Source organism: Rhineura floridana, chromosome 18, assembly GCF_030035675.1.
Source record: "Rhineura floridana isolate rRhiFlo1 chromosome 18, rRhiFlo1.hap2, whole genome shotgun sequence".
In the NCBI taxonomy this organism is placed as follows: Eukaryota; Metazoa; Chordata; class Lepidosauria; order Squamata; family Rhineuridae; genus Rhineura; species Rhineura floridana.
In genome coordinates, this window is record NC_084497.1 from 18,175,445 (window position 1) to 18,194,351 (window position 18,907).

At 44.1% G+C, this 18,907-nt stretch overlaps 1 protein-coding gene and 1 non-coding gene across 2 annotated transcripts; one reads left to right on the forward strand and one right to left on the reverse strand.

Moving 5' to 3' along the window:
* The first annotated feature begins 1,957 nt into the window (after positions 1-1,957).
* On the forward strand, positions 1,958-16,998 carry LOC133372665 (arylacetamide deacetylase-like 4). Its single transcript, XM_061601574.1, has 5 exons — positions 1,958-2,070; positions 2,204-2,542; positions 7,141-7,354; positions 10,301-10,364; positions 16,147-16,998. The coding sequence occupies exons 2-5, from the start codon at positions 2,366-2,368 to the stop codon at positions 16,916-16,918; spliced, it is 1,227 nt and encodes a 408-aa protein (XP_061457558.1). The 5' UTR covers positions 1,958-2,070; positions 2,204-2,365; the 3' UTR covers positions 16,919-16,998.
* LOC133373007 (5S ribosomal RNA) lies at positions 12,370-12,488 on the reverse strand. Its single transcript, XR_009759605.1, has one exon. It is a non-coding gene; the product is annotated as a 5S ribosomal RNA (ribosomal RNA).
* Positions 16,999-18,907: the final 1,909 nt, after the last annotated feature.

Genomic DNA, 18,907 nt, shown 5'->3' on the forward strand with positions numbered 1-18,907 from the left:
TTTCCTTGCCAAGGTGGCCAGCTCCTTGGCAGTTTGGACCAAAACCCCGGACCAGATTCCACTGCCTCAATGACATGAAGCCACCAGCCACCACCGGTGATAGGGAACCTGTAGCCCTTCAAGCATAGTGGGACACCAGCTCCCAGCCAGCATGGCCTATGGTCAAGAGTCATTGTTCATTGCAGCAGTTAAAGACATTTATGCCGGTATATGGCAAAACCAGCCACGGTTCATTAACACAACAGGTTTTGCAGTGTGAAAAGAATTTTAGAAATAGGGACAGAAGACCTACCATTGTAATCTGCAAAACTAATGCAACAAGCCCCATCTGTGAAAGCAGCCTAAAATGTATTCTAATAAATTTCTATTGAAATGAATAGCATGAATGGTATTGATTTCTTGAAAATCACAACACTAAATCACACCTTTCTTTAGAAAGGAAAATATGCATTTTATAGGCACTTCCCCCCAATATACACATTTCTGTACGTTTTTGAGGGGAGGATGAGGAACTGCATTGCAAAATTTGGAGAAGTGTGAATATTTGGAGAAGTCTGAGTTTCAAAGGAGCGATGCATTTCAGTTCACTTTTTTTTAAAGAAGTGTGAAATATGGGGATTAAAAGTGCGCCTGGCGCCAACGCTGTTATCTTTTCACCACCAGGTCAAGACTTTCCTCTTCTCCCAGGCATTTTAGCATGTGTTTTTAATTTGTTTGTTTTTTAAAGTGTTTTTACATTTGTATATTTGTTTTTAATGTTTTTAATTGTTGTAAACCGCCCAGAGAGCTTCAACTATGGGGCGGTATACAAATGCAATAAATAAATAATAATAAGTATTCTAATAAATAAATTATACATTATCTGGATTGTACCCAGTGTCAATCCTATTCAAAGCAGACACATTGAAAATAATGAATATGACATAATTTAGGTCCATTTATTTTGATGGTTTCTATCCACTGCTAGTCCTATTCTGAGGAGGCCAACTGAAATCAATGGGCATTTTCGTCTATTAATTTCAGTGGGTCTACTCTGGGCATGGCTTAGTGTAAAAACCCTTTCTGTTGAAATGAATAGCACACGTGATATTTATTTCTTTAGCATGGCAACACTAAATCACACCTTTCTTTAGAAAGAAAAAATGCATTAATTAAACGATGGCATTCGCTCCCACAAAAAGTAGCGATGACCACCAATTTGGATGGCTTTAGAAGAGGATTAAATAAATTCACAGAGGATAAGGCTATCAACGGCTATGCTTTACCTCCACGGTTGGAGGCAGTATACTTCTGAATGCCACACAAGTGGGTGGGTGGGAAAGTGCTGTTGTGCTCAGATCATTATTTTCAGCTTGCCAAGAGGCATCTAGTTGGCCCCTGTGAGAAGAAACGTTGTGCTAGATGTGCCTTTGGCCTGATCGTGAAGCTCTTCTCATGTTCTTAATGAAAGTTGCTAATTCCTGACTTTGCCCTAATTTAAATTGCCCCTGAAGCTGGTTTAAGTTCAATTATGCCAAAAAGACAGGTTTAAACTGCTATTAGCTCCAAGAAGGTGAAAGCATAACATCTAATTTGGACCCATATCATGAAAACAAAGATGTCTGTTTTCTTCCGGATGCACTAACTCTCAAGAGGTGATATTAAATGCTAGTCCTACTCAGAGTGGACCCACTGAAGTGAGTAAACATGATGAACTTAGGTTCACTAATTTCAGTCGGTATACTCTGGGTAGAATTTAGCTGAATATCACCCAAGGGATCTAGGTGTATCTGGCTCAAGGGGGAGGAGTGGATCGCAGACATGAATTCCAAACTACTATTTCGGCCTTATCACTTCAGTTGTTATTAGTTAGTAAGTCATTACACACATTGTGAAATGATATGCCCCTTTGCATAATTTGTCCCACCTCTTTTTGGTAATTGTTCTTTGCTTTAATATTCCTTTGCAGTGAGTAACTGGGGACAGGCTTATGCTGAACTGGATGTTCCTGAACCACTGCTGTTGACAGCAGTGAGGCATCAACAACATTTGCCCCTTCTTGAAAGCAAAGAGCAACACACAGATCCAAAGGTACGTGGCCAACAATCAAACCAGTCAAATGCTGCTAACATTTCTCTGTTCCCCATCTCTTTAACAGGGCTTGCACAACCTTATGAAACCTCAAGGGGATTGTTGATCAACATCTCTTTTCAAACCCTTACAGGCTTCCTGTGCACATCCTTTTGTAATCAGAGCCTAAAACAAGCCCAGCCGTCCTCACTCTCTACAGGATTCCCAATGGTGGACAGTACACATCTCTAGAAAACGGCAGCCACGGGAGATAACAAGCATCTGGAACCTCCAACCAGTTACACTGCTGGAGACCATGGAGCTAAACTATACCATGTTTGTGATTATCTTACAAATACTGATTGTTCCTTTTGCCCTGCTGTTCGCTTGGGCAATTTATTTAGACCTCTCCAGGTCTGAGATTCCTCCTGGCATTGACCAGCCAATGAAGCTCCGCATTCTTCACTGGCTCATGATCCTTTCATCTGCTCTGGTAAGTTTATTTAAGTTTGATGCAATCTTTTTTTAAAAATCCTTTTCCCTCTCTCTGATCATAATTTGATAGAAGCTTACATCCATTGGAATATTACACTTGTATATGTTAATAGGAATGGATGGGGAATTGTTAGACTCCAATTCCCACCAGACCCAGCCTGCAGAGCCAATGGGCAGGGATTGATTACAGCTGAAGTCAAGCAATTCCTGGAGGCCTACACGCTCCCTATCCCCAATATAAGATGACTGTTTTAACTTGTTGCAAGGGTTTGAAAGCACAGTCACTTTAAATGGGGAGGTCATGGGTTGCTAGTTGCTCATCTGCTCTCTCCACCAGCCTGTATGTGCTGTTATTTACACAATAAGACCATACTTATCCATGATTTGATCATCGATGAGGGTGCTGATTTGGTGTGCATTACTGAGACCTGGGTGGGTGAGCTGGGAGGAGTTGATCTGACCCAGCTTTGCCCACTTGGATATTCTGTGCGACACCAGCACAGGCTGCAGGGACGGGGGGGGGAGGAGTTGCTACAGAACTTCCATCTCTGTCACCAGGAAACCACTCTGTCTTGGAGCTCGCTGTGAGGGCCTGCGCCTGGTGTTGGGCCAAGATGATAGTAAATTAGGGATGCTGCTGGTGTCTTGTCCACCCTGCTGCCCAGCAGCTTCTCTGACCAAGCTGGCAGAGGCTATCTCAGCTGTGTATTGGAGGACCCCAGAATGATAGTCCTGGGTGATTTCAATGTCCATGCTGAGGCTGCATCTAGGGTTCTGGCTGGGACTTCATGGCCTCCATGACAACCATGGGACAGTCTCAAGTTGTCACCCGTCCGACATATAGGGCAGGGCACATCCTCGATACATTTTTTGCTCGAGATGGAGGAAAGGGTGGTCTGGAGATGGGAGGTAGATGTCACCCCATTGTCCTAGTGAAGTTTAGACTTATGGCTCTGATCCTCCCCTGCATTGGTGGTGGACAGATTAAGATGGTCTGCTCCTGTAGACTAATGGAATCCTTTGGATTCCTGAGTGCCCTGGGGGAGTTTCCAGTAGATAGAGCAGGTGCTCCTGATGAAGCCCTTGTTGTGCTGTGGAACAATGAGATGCATCAGACTGTTGACATGATTGCCCCTGAGAGCTCTCTCCAGCATTGTAGAGCCTGGTTTACACCTTGGTACATCAGTGAACTAAGGCAATGAAAGAGGCTGGAGTGCAACTGGCAAAAGACGTGCTGTGAGGCTGATTGGGCACAAGTAAAACATCATTACTTCACCTACTGTATGGTGGTGAGGGCAGTGAAGGCGGCCCACTTCTCTTCCTCCAGCGCATCTTCAAGTAGCCATCCAGTGGAGCTTTTTCGTATTGTCAGGGGTCTGTTGAAATCAATTCCAGGAAATTGAGTTTTAGACCCTTTGGAAGCCCACTGCGAATTGTTTGCAATGCACTTCAAGGGTAAAGTTGCTTGCCTCTGTAGCAATCTTGATGCCCCATCTATATGTACCATAGTCCCCAGTGAGGTGTCCAATGCAATGTCTGCTGCAACATGTTTGGCATCAGTTTCAGCTGATGTAGCCTGATGATGTCTGGGGGTACCCCTGGCCAGCAACGTGTCCAACCCGTGCCTTTCTTAACCCTTGCCAAGGGGGTATGACCGAGTGGATCCAGGGTGTGGTCAACATGTCTTTGTGAGAGGGAGTAGTGGCGATCTGACCACTCTTGAAAAAGCCCAACCTGGACCCATTGGTTTGTGACAATTATTGTCTGGTTGCAAATACTCATTTTTTTAGGGAAGGTGATTGAGAGGGTTTTGGTGCAGCAATTGCAAATACTCTTGGATGAAAGATTATCCTGACCCATCCCAATCTGGGTTCAGGCTTGGTTATTGGACTCAACTGGCCTTGGTTGCCCTGATGAATGACATTTATCGGGAGAAGGACAGAAGTGCAACCCTGTTATTCTTACTTGACCTCTCAGTGGCTTTTGATACCATTGACTACCTGTTCTGTTGTGGGAAATGTGCATCCCTCAAAGCATGTAGAAGATATTTATAATCACCTTCATTTAGAAGTTATGATCACCTTTATTTGGAAAAAAAAAATAAGGTGGCTATGCTTTAAATATTCTAATGGGCTTCTAGTCCTATGTTCCCACTTTAGATCTCTAAGAAGACCACCAGCACCCTAAGATGCTTTTCTAGAGCCCCCAAAACCAGTTTTATTATTTTATTTATTATTTATTTTATTTATTACATTTGCTAGTCACTTTTCCACACAAAAAGCCTTCCAAAGGTCAGGGGGAAGAGGTTTTGGGTTTTTTTGCCTGGCACCTAAAGATGGATAATGATGGCACCAGGCGTATCTCCCTGGGGAGATTGTTCCACAAATGGAGGGCCACCACTGAGAAGGCCTGTTCTTGTGCACCTCTTTCAGAGGAGCAGATGAAGAAAGGCCTCCGATGTCGAGTGCAGAGTCCAGGTAAGTACAAACAGGGAGAGGCAGTCCTTAAGGCATCGGAGTCCTGAGCCAGCACTTTGAATTAAGCCCGGAAACTGACAGGTAGCCAATGCACCTGCATCCGAATTGGTGTTATGTGCTCAAACCATCTTCACCCAGTCTGGCTGCTGAATTCGGCACCAGTTGCAGTTTCTGAATGGTCTTCAAAGGCAGCCGCACACATTGCAGTCATCTCCCTCTGTCTTTCTCAGTGTGACTCAAACTGTTTTATTTTGCACAGGTACCTAGATTCCAACATTTCTTAGTTGAGGGACTCAGGGAGATCTGATCCTTTCTTTGATGATTCTTATTATTATGAACAACACAGAAATTAGCTATTTAGTTCCCATAACCACTTGTTGCTGGCTCATGTTGCGAGGCTCCGGCCAGGAAGCCTATATTGATAGGCCTATTTATTTAGACAATTCTCTACTGCTCAATCACCTGTGCCCTCTCGGGAGTTTGCGATGCAGAATAAAAAAAGAAATCAAATGTAATAAATGCTGTAAAAACAATCAGTGTATAAAAGCAACACCAACGCAAAACTAACTAAAAACACAGCACCAAAAAAGCAACTCCCGCACAAAAGCACAAAATCTGTTAGCAGCAGTTAAAAATGCAGAAAGCTCAGACATCTGACAGGAAACCCCATAATATGCATAATTGCATTGATTTTTGCTGTTGCCATTCTTGATCATATTTTCTCCATGTGCATCTAGCCGTAGTGTACCGTTAGCGAAGAGAGAGGGAAGACGCATAGGAATGGCACCTTCTAGCAGGCTTTGCATGCTGCCAATGGCATGGCTGCAAATGTGGCATGCTCAGCACAACAGCCAGTGTGGTGTAGTGTAAATAAGACCAGGCGTCTGTGCAAAGCATGGGAGATAAATATGGTTTGGGAAAATTTGATATGGGTATTTCCAGGTGCGGTATCTAAGAGGCTCTCTGTGCTCTGCAAATCCCATATTTGGCTGTACTTATTCTCCCAGAGACAAAAGACAGATTCTTATCCCTGCAGACTTTGCTTGCAAGCCCAGCGGCACCACATGGGAGAGGCATACATACTGTAATTTCAAAGTGCAACGGATGCATGAGGCCACAATTGAGAAAATTGCACATGTATTTTGCCCCCATGACTTGGCCGCTGCCGGGAATCCGGCGGGCGTGGACTGGGCAAGAAAGAAAGTATGCTTGTGTTCTTCCTTGGCATAATGCTGGCTTGGTGGCAAAGTATCCACTTGGCATGCAGAAGGTACCAGGCTCAGACCCCACCACTTCCAGGGAGGGCTGGGCCTGGGAGAGACCCCTGTCTGCAACAACCCTGAAGAGCCACTGCCAATCAACAGATTAATGAGGTAGAGAAACCAGAGGTCTGTCTCAATATAAAGCAGGAGAGAGATTTTATTACATGTGCATGTCATGACAAATCTGTCAAATTTGCACTTTCTGAAACAATACGAGGACTGACACATAGCCACCTTTCAAAATTCACGCTTACCTGAGTTTTGCGATGTGGTTCACTAAGCAAAGAAGGTTAACAACAGTGCATTATGGGGAAATGTGCATAACTGTGAATATATTCGTGAAAATGGTGTGTGTGTGTGTGTGTGTTGCCTTCAAGTCGATTCCGACTTATGGCGACCCCATGAACGGGGTTTTCGTGAGGCTGAGAGGCAGTGACTGGCCCAAGGTCACCCAGTGAGCTTCATGGCTATGTGGGGATTCGAACCGGGGTCTCCCAGGTCGTAGTCCAACACCTCTTGCAAAAATGTGTTCCCAAGTGAAGACGGCATACCAAAACGTGTGAAGTTGGAGAAATGCACACTCAGACGATGAAGAATTCTCATGAGGGCTTCCCCCCCCCAAACAAATAAATAAAATGCAAATTACTGCAGAAATATGGAGAACTGAATTTGAGATTGGGGGGAAAGGGAGAGAACCCAAATGGACTTCCCTTCCCTAGTGTGGACCTTCCTCAAAAGGAGGCATGCAGGAAAGGGGCAGGGAGGGGGAACAGAGACATCCGGCGCGTGACACAACCGTCCCTATCTGTTTCCTAGCTTCTCCTCCCAATGCTTTCCTTTCTTTCTTTTCTGAACAGGGGAAGATTCTAGAGAATCTGTGCCTTTGCTCTGAGATTCACTTCATCCGTTTCACCCAAGAAGGGAAAAAAAGGGGGGAGGACCCCAAGCTGAACATTAAGGATCTCACATTTGATGGCATCCCAGTAAGGGTTTACCAGCCACGAGACGCAAGAGAAACAAGGAGAGGAGTCCTCTACTTCCACGGAGGAGGCTGGATGTTTGGCAGCATCAGTAAGGCGCCCAGAAGAAATGAGGCCCGTGGGGAGCCCAGGGCCATATTCCCTCCTAAGCAACTGGCCGGGGGCCACATGCCAGTGGTGGGAGGAGTCAGGGGCATAACTGGGAGGAGCAACTGATACGACTCTCCCTAGTGCATAGTAGGCTGCATTCTAGCCACACACATCTCGCCGTCCCACATTCCAGCCAGGCGAATGCACTTGCGGAGGACGTGGAGCAACGCAGTGATGGGCGTGGCCGGGGGGAAAGTCTTTTTCAGCCCTTCCCAGAGATGCCGGAAATGGAACCTGGGGCCTTCTCCATGCAAAGTGGGGGCTCTACCACTGAGCGGCGGCCTTTCCCCTTAAGATGCCTGGAGTTGCCAGGGACTGAACCTGCCATAGGCTGCAGCCAGGCAGAGCACATCCTTTGCCCTTGGACGACAACCCTTCCCTGTGGAACAGTGTGTGTTGCTAAAAGCAGAGTGGCTACCACTGTGCCGTGGCCTCTCCAGGAATGTAGGAAACTGCCTTGTGCGGATTGTAGCCCGTCTAGCCTAGTATTGTCTACACTGACTGGCAGCAGCTCTTCAGGATTTCAGGCAGGGTTCTCTCCCAGCCCTACCTGGAGATGCCGCCGGGGATTGAGCCTGGGACCTTCTGCATGCAAGGCAGATGCTCTGCCGCTGAGCGACAGCCCGGCTGGGAGAACTGTGGCAAATCATAGAATCACAGAATAGTAGAGTTGGAAGGGGCCTATAAGGCCATCAAGTCCAACCCCCTGCTCAATGCAGGTATCCAAATCAAAGCATTCCCGACAGATGGCTGTCCAGCCGCCTCTTGAATGCCTCCAGTGTCGGACAGCCCACCACCTCTCTAGGTAATTGATTCCATTGTCATACGGCTTTAACAGTTAGGAAGTTTTTCCTGATGTTCACTTGAAATCTGGCTTCCTGAAACTTGAGCCCATTATTCCATGTCCTGCACTCTGTTCTATTGCTGAGAGGTCAGGGCCTTAGGCAGCCACAGGATAGGTGAAGAGTTCATAGAATCATAGAATAGTAGAGTTGGAAGGGGCCTATAAAGTCCACCCCCCTGCTCAGTGCAGGAATCCAAATCAAAGCATTCCCGACAGATGGCTGTCCAGCCGCCTCTTGAATGCCTCCAGTGTCGGAGAGCCCACCACCTCTCTAGGTCATTGGTTCCATTGTCGTATGGCTCTAACGGTTAGGAAGTTTTTCCTGCAAAGAGCAAGGGAGATGAACGGGGGTGGGGGCTCTTGCATTGACTTCCAAACAGAAAGGAAAACAGTTGAGGAGGAATAATTTTCAGCAGGGGAAATGACACCATTTCAAAACTGCAGACTGCTTTCTTTTGTTAAAGAGCAATGGGGTGGAGGGAGGGCACAGAGGCATCAACACCACATAACATTTTGGCTCACACGTCAACAACAGGTGGTGCCGACCCATTCTGGTTTTGCCCCTGTCCTTCACCTTGCTGGGTGTCACATGGAGAGTGAGGAAGAGGAGGGAGCTGCCAGCCAGAGCCACCTGCTAGACTGGATGCAAGGAAGCAGGCTGGTGGGGGGCTGGCTGAGGGCAAACTGAGGTTTGCAGGGCACTGCCCCATGCACCCTAGTGGACTAGCCTCTACTGGCCCAGCCTAGGACTCTCCCTCCAGGGGCCACTTGACCCACGGCAATTTCCTCTGCAGCATCTGAAGGAGGAAGGCGAGGAGACCCATGTTAAATGAGATGACCAAGAGGTTGGTAATAATTGGGGTGGTGGTGAAGGCCATTCCAGTTGTGGGTTTTGGTCCACCTAGTTCACTACTGGCTCCAGGTTCAATTCCTGGCATCTCCAGGTAGGGCTGGGGGGGGGAACCTCCTATCTGAAACCTTGGAGAGCTGCTGCCAGTCAGTGCAGACAATACTGGCCTAGGTGGACTGATGGCCTGACTCAGCATAAGGAGCTGTCTGTGTTCCTATGCCTAAAGGGAAGGGCCATAACTCCATGGTAGAGTATCTGCTTGGTATGCAGAAGGTCCCAGGTTCAATCCCCAATGGCATCTCCAGGCAGGGCTGGGACTCCCTGCCTGAAACCCAGGAGAGCTGCTGCCAGTCAGAGCAGACAACACTGAGCTAGATGGACCAATGGTCTGACTCAGTATACAGCAGTTTTCTATATTCCTATGTTGTTGTTGCTTTAAAATGAAGATTTTAGATGATGATGACTGTTGTTGTTATTGTTAATAATAATATTAATATTAATATCATTGATTATCAGATTTATATCCAGCCCTTCCTCCCAGTAGCAGCCCAGGGCATCATTATCATTATTTAAAAACCTATCAGCCCTATGATAGCACTCTTCAAGTACATGAAAGGTTGTCACATAGAGGAGGGCCGGGATTTCTTCTCAGTCGTCCCAGAGTGCAGGACACGGAATAATCAGCTCAAGTTGCAGGAAGTCAGATTTTGACTGAATGTCAGGAAAAACTTATTAACTGTTAGAGCCATACGACAATGGAACCTATGACCTAGGGAGGTGGTGGACAGAGGCAGCTGGACAGCTATCTGTCGGGGATGCTTTAATTTGGATTCCAGAGTTGAGCAGGGGGTTGGACTCAATGGCCTTATAGGCCCCTTCCAACTCTACTGTTCTATAATTCTTACAGATAATTAGCAAGATCCCTCCTCCTGCCTTCAGTCGCCAGAAAAACAGCAGGTCTCTGATTTTTTAAAAACTATTTCCTTCAGAACTCTATGGGTTGTATTGAACTAAGTTTTGCTCACTGAAATTAATCAAGCTAAGTTAGTCATGTCCATTAACTTCACTGGGTATACTCTGAGTAGAATTAGCACTGGATGCAGCTCTATGGATTAAGCCCATATTTTGCCTGGATTAGATGGTCGCTCGCTTGTTCTGATGTTGCCTGCACGTCTGGGTTGTTTTTTTTCCAGATTCCTACGATCATGTTTGCCGTTACATTGCCAAAGAAAGCGATTCGGTGATTGTTTCTGTTGGGTAAGTAAATGGAGCCTAGGAACTGATGAGTAACAGTACTGCTAACCCTATAGGCAAAGAAGGAATTCTGTCTCTGGCACTTCTACTTGCCTACATGTTCAGCGGGAAGAGCAGGGAGCTCCATGTTGGCGAAGTTAAAAAGGTAAAGGTGTCCACGCACTTATAGTGTGAGTCGACTCTTAGGGTGACGTCTTGCGACGTTTACTAGGCAGACCGTATATATGGGGTGGGATTGCCAGTTCCTTCCCCGGCCTTTCTTTACCCCCCAGCATATGCCGGGTACTCATTTTACCGACCACGGATGGATGGAAGGCTGAGTGGACCTCGACCCCTTTTACCGGAGATTCAGCTTCCTCCTTCCGTTGGAATTGAACTCCAGCCGTGAGCAAAGCTTTTGGCTGCATTACCGCCGCTTACCACTCTGCACCACGGAGGATCTGTTGGCGAAGTTATGCTGGCATAATTCAATAGACAGAAGCTGGTGAAGGTCCCAGCAAGGCTGAAGCACATGTACCTCAGCCAGTGCAAAGGAAGCTTGGATTGCAGTGCTGGGTAGGAAAATAGCCCTATGCTTTGTTTGACGGCACCAGTTTTAAAAAACTGAAGACTTCTGCTATGCTCTTGATGATATTGTACATTCTTGAAGCGCCATAAATCTTGATTACTATTATTATTAGTTTTTAAAAGTTACGATTAGTTTGTTTTGGCAATAAGCATGAGAAGTCCTGGCCTGGTCCGATGACAGTACACACAGGGCAAGGTAGCACAGGAGTTGCAGAAGCATGGACAGCTCTGAGTGAACTAATTGCTCCTGTATGTTATGTGCCTTCAAGTCGATTCTGACTTATGGCGACCCTATGAATCAGCAACCTCCAGGAGCATCTGTCATGAACCACCCTGTTCAGATCTTGCAAGTTCAGGTCTGTGGCTCCTTTATGGAATCAATCCACCTCTTGTTTGGCCTTCCTCTTTTTCTACTCCCTTCTGTTTTCCCCAGCATTATTATCTTTTCTAATGAATCATGTCTTCTCGTGATGTGTCCAAAGTATGATAACCTCAGTTTCATCATTCTAGCTTCTAGTGATAGTTCTGGTTCAATTTGTTCTACAAAAGGAACAAAAGCAAACTGAGCCTTTTTAAGCCTCTGTCCCCAGAATGCCTTGCCCAGGCTCTGCCCCCTTGTGGACAACATAGGTTTTTAAAGGGCCAACCATCTGACCTGGCGACGAGCACGCCTCCTATGCTGCATGGCTAGGGATGGAAGAATCTGTCAGTTCTCATTTTTCCAATCTTAAGTCGAGTTCTGCCCATTTCCACATCAACTTGCAATTATTATTTTTTTAAAGTCCTAATGAAAATTCATCAGCAATTTAGTCTGAATTTCTCCTGCATGCATGCAATTTGCCCAATATGCACAATTTTGCGAGCAGTGTCTCCTAATATAATGCATTTTGGCATGATATTCTCACGAATATATGCTTTTTAAATGCACCCTTTCCCCTAGCATATGCTATTTTATACATGTTACTTGGCTGGAGAACTGCGCTGCAAAATGTGGAGAAGAGTGAATTTCAAAGGATGACTGAGTTTTGGTTCTCATACAGTTTTGGAAGTGTGAATTAGATTGGTTTGCCTTTAAATATGAACTGAATCGAATTTCTTCCCCATTCCTGTACCGTGGCCTCTCGCTTGATGTCTGCCTTGTGCTGCTGAATCAGTGAGGAACTGTAGGAGGCATCTGGTTCCTCAAGCTCTGGGGAACTGACCCACAAGTAGGGATATGATTTGCTGTGGTGTTTTGTGCTACTTGTGGCCCATCAGTCCTGGTCCATAGTAGTCTGCATTTTGCTAAAATAGGTTTATTTCTTCCCAATCTACTTTGTTGTTGTTATATGCCTTCCAGTCGATTATGACTTATGGTGACCCTATGGATCTTTTTTGGATATATTCATAGGGTTTTCATGGTAAGAGGTATTCAGAGATGGTTTACCATTGCCTTCCTCTAAGCCTACGGCACCTGTTATTCCCAGATGGTCTCCCATCCAAGTACTAAGCAGGCCTGACCCTGCTTAGCTTCCGGGATCAGACGAGATCGGGCGTGTTTAGGGTAGTATGGCTATAGGCAACCAATCTAGGTTAGTTACAAAAAATTACATAAATGAGTTTCTCCTGTAACTCTCCTGGTGTAATGGTCTTTTACATATTTTATGTCACTTGCAGTACTGTTGATGATATCCCCATATGTTTCCTGACTGTTTTCATCCACAAGTCAATGACGCCATGAAGGATCTGTCTGGTCTCAGGGTTATTTTCTGTCTTCGACATGAACGATGATGCCACCCTGGGCTCCTTCTGGGAGGAAGGGCAGGATATAAATTTAATAAATAAAAATAAAAGACAGAACAGGGCGTTTCCACACACACACAAGTAACTGAGTCTTGAACAGAATTTTCTTTTAGTATTTTGCTACGATATCGTGATGAAACTGAATTCTGCACTATTGGCAACCGGTGAGTCAGGAGTCTTCTAAAACAAGTTCTGTAACAACGCATGCTGACCACTAAACGTTGCAGAAGAGGGTTTAATTTTTTTCCCCCTTTTGGCACTCTGCCTTGCTGTGAGCAGTTGCCCTTTCACAAGTGGTAGAGCAGATCCACACAATATATTTAGAGCACAGTCAATGCACTTTTAAAGCACGTGGCTTCCCTCAAAGAATCCTGGGGAGTGTAGTTAATTAAGGGTGCTTGGAATTGTAGCTCTGTGAGGGGAAAACTACAGCTCCCAGTAACCTTTAGGGACAGTCATGTGCTTTAGATGCATATTTTTAAGGTGTGTTTAAACTAGTAAAGTATGTGGGGTAAATTATGAGAGCTCAGACAATACACAACTTCTCCGTCTCAATAATTCATTGAAGAACCAGGGTAAAGTGTTGGACATGAACTGGTCAGATTTTATTACTATTATTGTTCTACTCTGAGTAAACCCATTGAAATTAATGGACATGATTAACTTAGTGGGTCTACTCTGATTAAAAGTAATGTTTCAGGACTTGTTAGGCCTCATCTGGAGCACTGTGTCCACTGGTGGACACCACACCACATTTTAAAGAAGGAAACAGGCAAATTGGACCAAGTTCAGAGGAGGGAAACAAGGATGATTGGGGAACTGGAAACAAAGCCCTATGAGGAGAGACTGAAAGAACTGAGCACGCTTAGCCTGGAGAAGAGAAGACTGAGGGGAGATATGATAGCACTCTTCAAGTACATGAAAGGTTGTCACACAGAGGAGGTCAGGATCTCTTCTCGATCATCGCAGAGTGCAGGACAGTGAATAATGGGCTCAAGTTACAGGAAGCCAGATTTTGACTGAACATCAGGAAAAGCTTCCTGACTAGAGCTCTACGACAATGGCACCAATGACCTAAGGAGGTGGTGGGCTCTCCAACCCTGGAGGCCTTCAAGAGGCAGCTGGACAGCCACCTGGCATGCTTTAAGTTGGCTTCCTGCATTGAGCAGGGGGCTAGACTCAATGGCCTTATAGATTCTACAAGGCCACAGAGCAACTCAGACACTTAGGGGATCCGTGAGTGGTGGCAGTAGGCACTTAAAAGGTTAACAGACTAGAGGTTAAAGAGGAAATGTAGAGCATCTCAGGTGAGGCACTCTAGGCTTCTCTGTTGATCTCTACAGTATTAAACCTGTTAAAACCTGTAGGTTTGAACTGGATAAAGAAGAAAGCAACGTAAAAAAAAGGAAGACGTGAACTGCATTGCAGTTCGAAAGAATAGTGGTGGATTGGGCCCAGCAAGCAGATCTCAACCCTAATCGTTGGCCTCTTATTAATAAAATGAACAAACAAATGAACGCTAATTAAGTTTATGGAACTCTCTTCCGCAAGATTGTGTCCTGTTTCCTTTTTCATTTCTTTCAGAGAAGCCCTGAAGACTTCTTGTTCTCCCAATCTGCTTTTGCTTATTCTGAAAAGGGATGGGAGAGCGATTCAGCTCTTATTTAAAGCAAAATCTATAAAAGTCACACTTTCCAAAACAATATGAGAACCGAAACACAGCCATCCTTTGAAGTAAGCACTTGTCTGAATTCTGCTGTGTAATTGTCCAACCAACCTAAGTTTACAAAAATGCATATATTCAGGGAAAGCTTGTATAAAAATGAAAATATTAGTGCAGGTAACACACAAACATGCCTTATATCAGTATAAATGGCTTGCAACACTGTGTACATTAATCAAAAACTGCACGCAAGACTGTTTTATGAGGAGATATTTGTACCACAATGCTGGAGAATTTTCATGAGGATTTATAAACAAATGAATAAAATAAAAATTGCTGCTGAAACGTGGAGAACTGAAATGAAGATTGAAAAAATGAGACACCGAGAGAACCAGCGCTGACAGAGCCTTCCATCACTTATTCTGAGTAAAACTTAGTCGGATACAGCCCATTCATTTCAATGAATCTACTCAGAGTACAATTTCATTGGATGCAATCCTTTGCTTTTTGCTAGCCGTGATAAGGGAGAGTCTTGCCCACATTAAGGAGATTTTCTAGGATTGCCTTTTAATTTCTGTAGCATTACCCCTCTAAATGTTGTACTTCTCACATTTTTTCAATCACCAAAGTTGAAACACAAAACTACAAAATCTCCTTAATGTGAGGGAGACTCTCTAGACTGGTGTTTTAAACTCTGTGATATTAACCCTTTAAACCCTTCCCCACTCATCTTATTTGCTGATTTGGCGATCTCTCCCTCCCTCCCTCTCTCCCTCCTTCCCCCTCTCTCTAACACACCCGCACACTCACACAAACACATACACACTTAAATCAAAGCTGATAAAGCTAACATAAAACTAACCAGAGGCAGGCAGGCAGGCAGGCAGATGATAGATATATAGATAGATAGATAGATAGATAGATAGATAGATAGATAGACAGACAGACAGACAGACAGACAGACAGACAGACAGATAGATAGATAGATAGATAGATAGATAGATAGATAGATAGATAGATAGATAGATAGATAGATAGATAGATAGATAGATAGATAGATAGATAGATAGATAGATAGATAGATAGATAGATAGATAGATAGATAGATAGATAGATAGATAGATAGATGAATGGATGAGGGGGTCACAGAGAAGGAGATAGATAGATAGATAGATAGATAGATAGATAGATAGATAGATAGATAGATAGATAGATAGATAGATAGATAGATAGATAGATAGATAGATAGATAGATAGATAGATAGATAGATAGATAGATAGATAGATAGATAGATAGATAGATAGGTCGGTGGGTGGGTGGGTGGGTGGGTGGCCTGTGGGGTGACACGCTTCAGATAGGAGAAGGTGGTGGTGGCCGGGGGGGTGATTGGGGGGATGGCACTTGCCATCACTTAGAAAGAGAGGCACTTTTCTTCCTTTCTCAGAAGTAACAATTGTAATATAGCTATTTATTTGAAAGAAAAACAATCAAAATGGTAAAAGTGGGATAGAGTGAGAAACAAACTAAAATGGAAAGGAATTGCCTGTCAGTCTGACGTAACATGATCAGACCAGCTGCAGCAAGCAGATCCTATCCCATTGGTTATAAGGTTAGTCTTGTTCTAGTGCTTCAAAATCAATTTTATTACTTGTTTTGTTATATTGAGTGTTTCTGTTTTATTGATTGTTTTGTTCTTGTTGAATTATTGCCTTTTATCTTTAGCTTTGCTCATGCCACTTTTATACATATATATCTCAATAAATATATTCCAGGTATAATTTGGCACCTGAGCAGAAATATCCATCCCAGTTTAAGGACTGCCTGACTGCCAGCATACATTTTATGAAATCTGCAAAAGATTATGGGGTGGATCCTGCTCGCATCATAATCAGCGGGGACAGTGTTGGAGGCAATTTGGCTGCCTCTGTTTGTCAAGCTTTAGTGACCAGACCAGATGTCACACGGCCACTCGGTCAGATTTTGATCTATCCTGGCCTCCAAGCGCTAGACTTCAACCTGCCTTCATACCAACAAAACCGGGCTGTCCCCATCTTATACCGGGAGCATGTTGTCTGCACTGCCTTGCGGTATCTCAATAAGGACTTGTCAGTATTAGAAAGCGTTGTGAAGGGCTGCCATGTTCCCAGCGACATAAAAACAAGATTTGGGAAATGGATCAGCTCAGAAAAAATCCCAGATGAATTTAAGGTCAGAGGCTACCAGCCATATTCGACCTCGTCCTTTGCAGACAATATCTACGAAGTGGTGAAGCAAGCTTTGGAAACAACATTTTCTCCACTGATGGCAGAAGAAGATGTTGTCAACCAACTTCCCAAGACGTGCATTATAACTTGTGAGTATGATGTTCTACGGGACGATGGCATCCTGTATAAGCAACGGCTGGAAGACAATGGTGTGCCCGTCACTTGGTACCACATTGAAGATGGATTCCATGGGGTGATAAGCCTGTTTGACGGATTACTGTCATTTCCTTCTGGCAAAAAGGGGGTGGACAGCATTGTAGCATTTCTAAAAGGTTTATGAACATGTTTTTTAAAAAATAAAATAGCAAATAAATTAATAAATAATAATAAAAAAATCTAGATTTGTATCTCTGACCACTTATGATCAGCAACAAGTTTTATTTACCTTTAAGTAGGGATGAATGGATTTGTCCATTTTTATTTTTCTCAGTTTTTTGAGTTTTAATTGCTCTTCATCCCACTTCTGAATCAGTTTGTCATTTTTCTTTTTAAAAAATCCGCACAACAATTTGCATATTTTGTATGTAGCTTTGCCTAGTGCACAAGTTTTCACAAGTGCTTTTCCCTATTATGCTGTTGTATTCTATTTTATTAATACATTCATTTTTGTGCACACTTTCCCACAATATATGCATTTTTGTATGTATTTGCTGCGGTTGTTATTAGGGAACTACATTGCAAATTTCAGACTAATGCAAATTTTGCTGCAGAGCCAAAAAATGGCTGAAACTAAAGCCAAGATCTACCCAGATGAACAAGTTTGGAAGAGATGTATTCTGTGCTGTCTTCGCTACACCTGCTTAATTCTGTCGTCTCAGCCAGTGATATGCTGGCTTGACTCCACCAACCAGCTGATCTGGGGCTACGCAGACTCAGCCAGGTTTCATTCAGAAGAGTTTAAGTCAGGGCGAGACTTTAATGGTTCCCTATACACACAGAGAGAAAGGCCATCAAAGGATGTGGCTGAAATTTGGCATGCTTAATACCCCCTGGAGGTGCTCCTTTCAGGGCTGTGGAGTCGGTCAGAAGCAATTTTGGGTGGCGTCGGAGTCAGAGTCGGAGTCGGTAGAAATGTACCGACTCCGGCTTCAAAATAAAAACTTTTGTAGGAATTTAGGAAAGTTTTCTCGTTCAGAAATTTTAATCAAATAAATATATTTTATGTTCTATCAATCTAGCCTGATGATTCACGTGGTGGTGATGAAATGCCTTGTGCTACCATTTTACTGCAGTACATTTGTTATTACTAGTTAATATACATTTGCTATTTATGAAGGAGTCGGAGTCGGACAGTAGAAAAATAAAGGAGTTGGAGTTGGAGTCGGAGTCGAAGGTTTGGCATCCTGACTCCTTTGCCTGCAAATTTTATCAATATGTGAAAAGGAAAGTCATAGCTGTTATTAGGTTTCCTGGTAGCCAATGAGAGTGAAACAAAACTTTGGATTTAACAGATTAGCTTTGGACCTGAATAATGAATTGAATTGGAATGAGACATAGTGTATGCAAAAGAGATCAGGCTACTTCTAAATGCTTCAGATACAGATAAAAGGCGAAACTTGTGATCACCGCACACTACTAGTAAATACTAGTAAATCAGTCTGGAAATCAGATTGTTACAGTTTCTGCATGATTTCTGCTCACCTGCTGACATGGCCAGCTCTCCGTTCGCAGTTTATTCTAGAACATTAGTGAGTAAGCTAAGGAGAAATCCTGATTCAGGTCAGGTGAGCCCTTTGTTTTAAAAAATGTAACTTTTCTAAGTGCTGCATAGATATTTTAAAAAGAAGACCGCTCCTGCTCACAGGATTGCAATCTAATAAACATGATACAAAAGGAAAGAGTAATGGGGAGGGCAGAGGAAAGCAAGCACTGGAAAAGCTGCTTGTTCACCATCCAATAGATGAGGGAAGTGTCGTTCTCCCCCTTGCCATGATGTTCTCCCTGGGAGGCAGGGGGTGCAGCCTCCCAGTGCCCCTGGGCCACCTCGCCGGTGGCACAGGCCAGAATATGTCTCCTTTGATTTCAGCAGAACCAGGGCAACTCTTACGCGGTGGTAAGTTTTCTTAAGAGAACGTATGTAGCGGTTTCCTGAACATATGACGAGGGGGCAGAATTGTGCCTACCTGTCTCCCTCCCCCCAACCTGCCTTGCCTCCATCGTACATTGATGCATACCTTCTGTAAAAAAAAGCCTATGCACATGGTTTGGAACATTTCAGATGTTTATTTTTTATTTCTTTATTATTTGATTTATATCCCGCCCTTCCTCC